The following is a 7686-nucleotide window of genomic DNA, read 5'->3' on the forward strand; positions in this document are numbered from 1 at the left end:
CCCGGGGGCCCGGCAGCCGCTGGGCGGTGGCAGGCAGCTGCAGGGAGAGGTAGGCCGCCGCCTCCGTCTGCTTCTGCAGCTCGGTGTCGAGGATGGTGACGCGGTGGCTCCGCCGCTTCAGCTCCTCCAGGAACCGGCGCTCCTTGGTGCGGAGGCTGGACCGCAGCGCGGCCACCAGCGCCTCCTTGTGCCGCAGCTCCTTGCGCAGCTCCAGGTTGTCCTTCTCCTTCTCCTGCAGCTGGGCCTCCATCGCCCGGCACTTCTCCTCCAGCTCCCGGTCCAGGATGTCTGTGGGGGCAAGGCACAGAAGGGGGTCAGGGGATGCAGCGGGGGCTCAGCCCGGCACGATGGCCTCATCCCACAGCTCCTGGCGGGTCCCCGTATGCTCCCGACATGACTGTGAGGGCATGTGGACACGGCTGCCCGGCTGCTCCATGGTGCTGGCGTGTCCCAGCAGTGCCATCGAGGCTGCTCGGGCGCTTTTGGGAGCTAGGGTTCCAAAACTCCTCATGAGCTGCCTGAGCGTGGGCTCCCTGACAGCACAAGCGGCCTTTCCCCATGCACTGCAGGCAGGCACAGGAACCCCCGTCAGCCCTGAGCTGCAGTGCTGCAGGCACACCCAAACGCGGGGGGTGAAAGCAAAGGCAGTTTCAGCGGAGGATGCTGTTGCCATGGAACCTGCCACCTCTGCCTCGCTGCAGTCTCGTGCTGCAGTTTTAAAATTTCCCTGGGTAACTAGTTTTTCACCCTAAAAGTGACTTTGAGTGTGTGCAGAGGGTACGGGGGAACGTACGGGCTGGGAGAGAAAAGGACATGGCGGCAGTGAAACCATCAGCCCAACTTAGGAGGGGTCGTCGACCTCAAGCCCCAAGACTCCCCAGCCTGATTAGCAAGGATGGAGATGCTAATCCAGGATTACGGAGGAGCTGGGCTGTGCTCGGCAGGGAAGAAACCCCCAGTCCAGGCGGGAGGAGTGGGCCAGGGGGCAGGATTGCCAGGCAGCCAGCCCCCCCCGGCTGCTGTGTGCTCACCATGCCATCACCTCTGGTTACTAATGCCTGACCTGTTCATCTTTCTGCTCCTGGCAGCTGCCTGCCAGCGACGGGGCGTGGATGGGACTTGTTAAAACAGAGGTGCTGCATTGAGCAGCAGGTTCCCCATGGCTCCCATCACCCTTCCTGCCCTTCCCACACCTCAGCAGGTGACGGACGCCCTCCCTGCCCTGGCCCTTCTGAGTCATACCAAAGGCACCCAAAAAAGTGTGACTTCACATGGGGCTCTGCATGCTTCTCCTGCACACCCTGCACCGCTCTGGCCAGCCCGCATGGGCTCCCTTCCACCTGCCTGCAGGAGGATAACACCTGCCTGACATCCATCCCACCATTCATCCATCCATCCATCCATCCCACTCGCCATCCATCCTTCCTCCATCCCACCCACCATGGTGGCGTCAAGAGACTGCATTGAGTAAACACCTGTAGAGCAATTTGGATAACAAAACTTTGCATTTCCCCAATCCCTTCTGCCTAATTGGAAGGGTGGAGAAGATAAGGGGGGAAGGAGAAGCATGGCAGCCACAGCAACTCATTTCCCCACTGCCTAATGACCTTGAAAAGCTGGAGGAGATGAAGGATGAAGGATGACTGAGTAAACACCTGTAGAGCAGTTTGCATTTCCCCAATCCCTTCTGCCTAATGACCTTGAAAAGCTGGAGGAGATGAAGGATGGAGGAGAAGCATGGCAGCCACAGCAACTCATTTCGTGGTGACTCTCTCCTCTCCTCTGGGCAGCCTTCGATCTGCTATGGAAATGCACTAAAGGTGTCCCTGTACAAGGGCACCCAGGTCCTGCCCCATGGCCATGTACGGGTCCACGAGGACGCTCTTCTGTGCCCCAGGAAATGTGCCCCCACACCCCAGAGGGACAGGGCTGGCCCGGGCACCCCCCACCCCGAGAAGTGCTCCTGCAGGTTGGCATGGCCGGGAGCCCTGTGTGCTGGGGGGCTCCTGGGGGCCTGCAGTCCTCTGCGGGTGGTGGCCTTGCACCTGAGACAGTGGAACTGTCTTGCAGGTGATGCATTGGGAAGGATGCTCTGAAACGGGAAAGAGGAGTTACTGGAGCGTTGCTAGCAGCCGGATTTCACCTCCCCTCTGCACTCTGGGGCGGGAGGGAGCAGGGGGCTGTGGCTCAAAGTGCTCTTGTCCTCGGCCAAAAAGCATTATCATCTCCAAAAGGAAGGGCATGCTGCTCGCGTGGGGCTCTCACAGGACCCTGGGGACCTGGCCCAGGCACAGTTTTCTGCTTGCGGCTGCTGCAGCTCGTGACCGGCTGCATTCCCTATGTTCAGCCCTGGGAGGTGTTTGGGGGACGGGAGCTGCCCGAGGAGGTGACATGTCCTGCCTGGGGGTGCGAGGTGGCAGCTGGAGCAGCCGGCACGGGGGACTCGCACCCTTGCGGTGAAGGGGCCGAGCTCAGCGGGCAGCGGGAGGGCTGGGCTGTGCGGCCGCGCTATGAACCTGGCACAGGGGCACGGGGGGCTGGACCACCTTGGGGAACCCTCCCTGCCTGCGACCGGACTCCTGCCCCTGGCAGCCCTGGCTGCAAGCTCCTGGACCCAGCCCTTGGTGGGGTGCAGGGAGGAGAGCGAACGCTCCCTGCTGAGGCTGGCACCCGCCTGCGCTCACCCCTGCGTGCCCAGGCTTGCTCCCATTGTCTGCAATAATCTCTGCTTTCTATGATACGATTTGCAACCGCTTTATAGCTTCAGCTCCTAAGTGTCTTCTGCAGAGGAAAAATGCTTTATAATGAGATCTTAAGGGAGGCAGTTGCACGCAGTAATTATTACATGAGTGGCATTTGAAAAGCAATCATTTGATGGCATCTTAAATTAGGTGGTTGCCCCATAAACGTGGCAAACGTGATCCTACTCTTCGTAAGCTGTTAAAAGGCTGAAGGATGGGCAGAGACCTGTGGGTGGGATTTGCTGCAAATTATGGCCTGTGACGCACCGATGGCACCCAGAGGGCTGGACACAAGGCCCTCCCGGGGGGGGAAGGGACCCCGGGCTCAGTTGGGGGGTGTGAGCTGGGAATGGGGGTCTGCTGGGGGCTGTGATGGGCTGAGAGGGGCTGGGTGTGCACCGCCTGCTGTGCATCCTCCTCCCGGGGATGGCCCAGGGGCTGGGAGCACCACATCCCCCTGGAGCCAGCCATGGCACTGAGCAACGGTGCTGCCAAGGGACAAGAACCCTGACGGTCCTGGTGAGAGTGGCCCTGCGCCTGCCCTGGCACCACCAGCCCTGGCTCTGAGGACGAATCGCAGACTGGGGCTCAGCACCAGGGACCAGGCCTGGGCAGCGCCAGGGACGAATTTCAGCTTCCTCCCTGGGACGGAGGAGGAAGAGGAGCCGGGCTGCACACAGAGCATCCTCTGCCGGCCACGGGTGCCCGGGCACCACTGCCTGCCCCTGCCTGACCCGTGTGCTGTTGGGGATGGGGATGTGTCACCCAGAGCCATGCGGTGGCATTTGCTGGCCCACAGGAGCAGCGTGGTGAGGGCAGTCTCAGCCTGTGGCACCTCGGGACAGAAGCAAGACCAGGCAGAACAGGGCCCCAAGGGACACCCTGGGGACACCATCACGCACCCCCTCCCCGCTGGGCTGTGGACAGAGCGGGGCCATGGCTCCAGCCAGGCGGGCAGTGGGAGCCCTGGGGCACCGCAGCCCTGCTGGAAAGGGGGCAGCAGCCACCTGGGAAGGGTGGATGAGCCGGGTACATCCTTTGGGGGACCACCCAGCTCCTGCCCGTGGGCCTCGCTGGCCACAGTCCACCGCCCGGAGAGTTGCCCAATGCATCCTGCTCGGGCGTCAGGCTGGCCAGACTCTGCTCCGCAGGTCAGGGCTGCGGGTGCATGTGTGTGTGAGTGTGCGTGTGTGTGTGAGACGCAGGGAGTGGCTGCATCCGCCTCCAGATGAGGATGCTCAGGAAGGTGGGGAGCAGTGCCCAGCTGTGTGCTGGCAGCGGGATGCTGTGCCGGGAGTGTCCCTACTATGCCAGCATGTCCATGTGCAGCCGGGCACAGCCCAGCCTGCAGCCAGGCCCCCTGCTCCCCCTGCTCCTCTGCTCCCCCAGCTGGCTGGGCACTGGTTGCTGGAGGAGAGGAGCTGACCCAGCCTGCCTTTAGCCCCTTGGAAATCAGGGTGAGCTCAGCACCAGCTCCCTGCTCCTGTGCCTGTCGGCACGGCCTTTCATTTGAAAACCTGCTCTCAGCCGCTGGGTTGAAGGGCCAGCCTGCTGTTTGCCAGTGCTGAGAGATGCCAGAGCCCCATCTTGTGCTGGTCTGGTAGCAGATGTCCTGCCCGACACGGCCTCGGGATGGGGGAATTGCCCGTGGGTTTGATCCCAGGGGAATGAGGCTGCCTTCGGGCTGGAGAAATGCTTTGCCAGGGCTCTCCAGGCAGGCAGGGCTGCCTGTCCCAGCACATGCCCTTGCCTCAGGCAGCAGCCCAGGAGGGGCTGCAGGACACGGGGCCGGGTGGCCCAAGAGGACAGCGTGTTGTGCAGTGCCTTTTGGGCAGCTCTCTGCTGCCGGTCCCAGGCCTGGGATAGTGCCTGGAGTTTGCAGACATTTTTCATGCACCAAGACTTTTCTCCCCCTTATTTTGGAATGTGAAAGATTATTTTGTGGGCAAAACTGACTGTTCGATGAACCAAAGGCGCTGGGAGATTTTCTGAATCAGCATCTGGATTGCAATCGGTGAGGGGAGCTGGCGGGGGGGGGGCTGATAATGTCCTTGCTGGCTTTTTCCTGGGGCTGCAGGGTTTGCAGGCTTTGAGTCCCGCCCTGGGGGTCTGTGAGCTGCTCCTGGGGGTCTGTGTCAGGGCATTAGCAAAGTCAACCTAGTGCACACTGACTTCCCAGCCACAGCCCTCCCCTCAGCCCGACTGTCCCCTGCAGACAAGGGCCATGTCCCCTCCCCGGGTGGCCCCGACGGGCCCCCTCTGGCTGCAGGCTCTTCGGGCAGCCCCCCGCACCCACACACACTCCCCCTTATCTTATCTCGTGCACAAACCTGTGCTCTTACCTTGCTGGCGGGCTTCCAGCTCTTTTATTTCCAGGTCATGGGTGAGCTCTGGAAGAGAAATCAAACAGGAGTGAGAAGGAGCATCCCGCCTGTCCCACGCGCTCCCTGTGTCTCCCTCTGCTCCCCACCGGGCTGCTGGGGCACTGGCAATCACCATGACTGCGGTGCTGCCTCTGCCCGGCCCACGGTGTGAGTGTGGCCATCTCGGAGCACCAGCCACAGACTGAGCCAAAAATAACGGGCCCCCTCTGGCTGCAGGCTCTTCGGGCAGCCCCCCGCACCCACACACACTCCCCCTTATCTTATCTCGTGCACAAACCTGTGCTCTTACCTTGCTGGCGGGCTTCCAGCTCTTTTATTTCCAGGTCATGGGTGAGCTCTGGAAGAGAAATCAAACAGGAGTGAGAAGGAGCATCCCGCCTGTCCCACGCGCTCCCTGTGTCTCCCTCTGCTCCCCACCGGGCTGCTGGGGCACTGGCAATCACCATGACTGCGGTGCTGCCTCTGCCCGGCCCACGGTGTGAGTGTGGCCATCTCGGAGCACCAGCCACAGGCTGAGCCAAAAATAGATGATTCTGGCAATTTGTATGTTATTAAGCAGCCTTGAGGTCTGATATCTGCCACGGCACTTGCCCCTGCGATGTGGCCAAGGCGGTGTCTGCAGGTCCTGCCCCACGGCGGAGCAGGAGGCTCCATTTCTCTGGCAATGCCTTTTCTTTTTCTAAGAGAGTTGCTGAACCATTTTTGGTGCTTTAAATCAGGACAAAGAGCAGAGCAATGGACTGAAAATAGACCAAAGAGTAAGCTGCCACCCGAAGTATTTCATAATTTACTGCTTCCAGGCTGATCTCTGCCTCTGCACGTGATGCAAGCGGGACAGCCTCGTCCCTGCGCAATGTCCCCACAGAAGGATGCTGCCCTGCCCTGGGGGCAATGTGTAACTTCAAAATCCCCTCTCAGCCTGCCACCGAGCCCAGCCTGGGTGCTGCAGGTATCTCCCTGGATGGAGCGGGGCAAGGCAGTGGCAGTGCTGGAAAGAAGCTGCTGTTTGCGGGCAGCTGTGGCCCCAGCCTCCCGAGGGAGGCTCCTCAGGCCTGCTGGATACAGACGTTCCACCGCGGGACATGGGCTGCGGACCTCGGGCACCACAAAGTGTCCCTGTGACTGTCCCATCTCCCACTGCCGCAGGCCCAGGACAGGGTGGCGGTGCTGCGGGTCTGGGGTCTGGGTGCAGGCAGCTGCAGGCAGAGCTGCCCCACGCCCACACTGCACCCAGGAGCAGCAGCAGCAGCAGCGAGGGCAGCGTCCTGCGGGGATGAGGCCGTCGCAGGGCTGCAGCCCCTGCCCGCCTGCTCAGCCCTGACACGCTGCCTGCTCGCTGCCTGCACTCTGCCTGCTCTCTGCCTAGCCCCGGGCTACAAAACCAGATCACAAAGGGCAGTGAGGGAAGGAGCTCAGGGACTTCCTGGAGTTCACTTTAACCTGCATTCCTTCACAGACAATCTCTTTTGAATTAATTATGACAGCCCATCAAACCACCAGCAGCTCTGAGAGGAGAGGGGGAGCAGCAGCATTTGGTTGTTTTCGGGCTTTTTTTCCCCGAAAATGAGTTCAAATGGTTAATCTTTGCCCTACATTTTTCTTTTAATCTGCTTTCATGTTGACTCTAATCCTCATCACTGCCATCCTTCTGAAACGAAACGCTTGGCTCAGGCTGCTCTGCCCGTCTGTCTTGGAAAACAAATCTGTAGTGAGAAGGCAGAAGTACCCGAGAACGTAATGCAGTTTCTGGAAAGCTTTCAGCACTCCTGACTGCCCCATTGGAAATCAATGGCAACTGTGTTATTTTTCTGAAGCTAAAATAATAGGTTTGGAGTCTCAGATATATTTGAAATGAAAACTAAAGCAGTTGCCCATTTCCAAAGAAGCCATTGCCCTGCTGAGTGAGTGCAGGGCTTGGGAATGATGCACAACCTGGGGTCCCAGCTTCTGCGCTGGAGCCACGGGGGCTGGTGGGAACCTGCCCCAGTACCGTCCCCAAGACCCCCAAGGGGCGAATCCAGGGGGGAGCACCCTGCAGGGCTCTCAGGTGGTCCTGGCCTCTGCGGGATGGATCCAGCTGCTCTGCACTTCTGTATCCCGCCTCCCGCGCTGCCGGCCCCGGCTGCAGCCGGCTCCCAGCAGCTCTCCCGCTTGGCCCCGGTGCCTCTGGGTGTCCCCTGCGCAGGGCAGGGGACGGGGCACTGCCGGGTGATTCACTTCAACCTGCCTGGTGCAGGAGGTGGCTGAGGAGGGGTTTGTATTCCCTGCCGTGGGCTCGGACACATGGGTCTGCCCTGCAGGAGCTACCCAGCCTCAGCCCCAGCCCCAGCTGCCCGAGGGCCCGTGACCCTCTTCAAGGCAGCTGTGTGCCCCTCGGGGGGGGGCTAGACACTCGCAGGCAAGCTAGAAATGCTTTTTAAGACACGGCTTCACTTAATGCGTCGGGCTTCCCCCTTTCCTGCCCGGGAGGACTATCCTGGTGCCCCAATTGCAGAGGGACCGTCGGCACAGCCCGTCTGGCCAGCTTTGCTATCCACCGCACCGCCTGCAGTGACCCCCCC

The 7686-nt window shown here is 61.0% G+C and overlaps 1 protein-coding gene across 1 annotated transcript in view; it reads right to left on the bottom strand.

Moving 5' to 3' along the window:
* Nucleotide 1: 1 nt before the first annotated feature.
* LOC103898156 (coiled-coil domain-containing protein 92) overlaps nucleotides 2-7686 on the bottom strand; it is a gene marked incomplete at its 3' end in the record, with an annotated part of 12386 nt that continues 4701 nt past the window's right edge. Inside the window, exons 3-4 of the mRNA XM_009278365.1 lie at nucleotides 5415-5462; nucleotides 2-288 (exon numbers count right to left, since the gene is read on the bottom strand). Coding sequence (XP_009276640.1) covers nucleotides 2-288; nucleotides 5415-5462 — 335 coding nt within the window. The remainder of the gene's footprint in view (nucleotides 289-5414; nucleotides 5463-7686) is intronic.

Source organism: Aptenodytes forsteri, unplaced genomic scaffold, assembly GCF_000699145.1.
Source record: "Aptenodytes forsteri isolate BGI_AS27 unplaced genomic scaffold, ASM69914v1 Scaffold66, whole genome shotgun sequence".
In the NCBI taxonomy this organism is placed as follows: Eukaryota; Metazoa; Chordata; class Aves; order Sphenisciformes; family Spheniscidae; genus Aptenodytes; species Aptenodytes forsteri.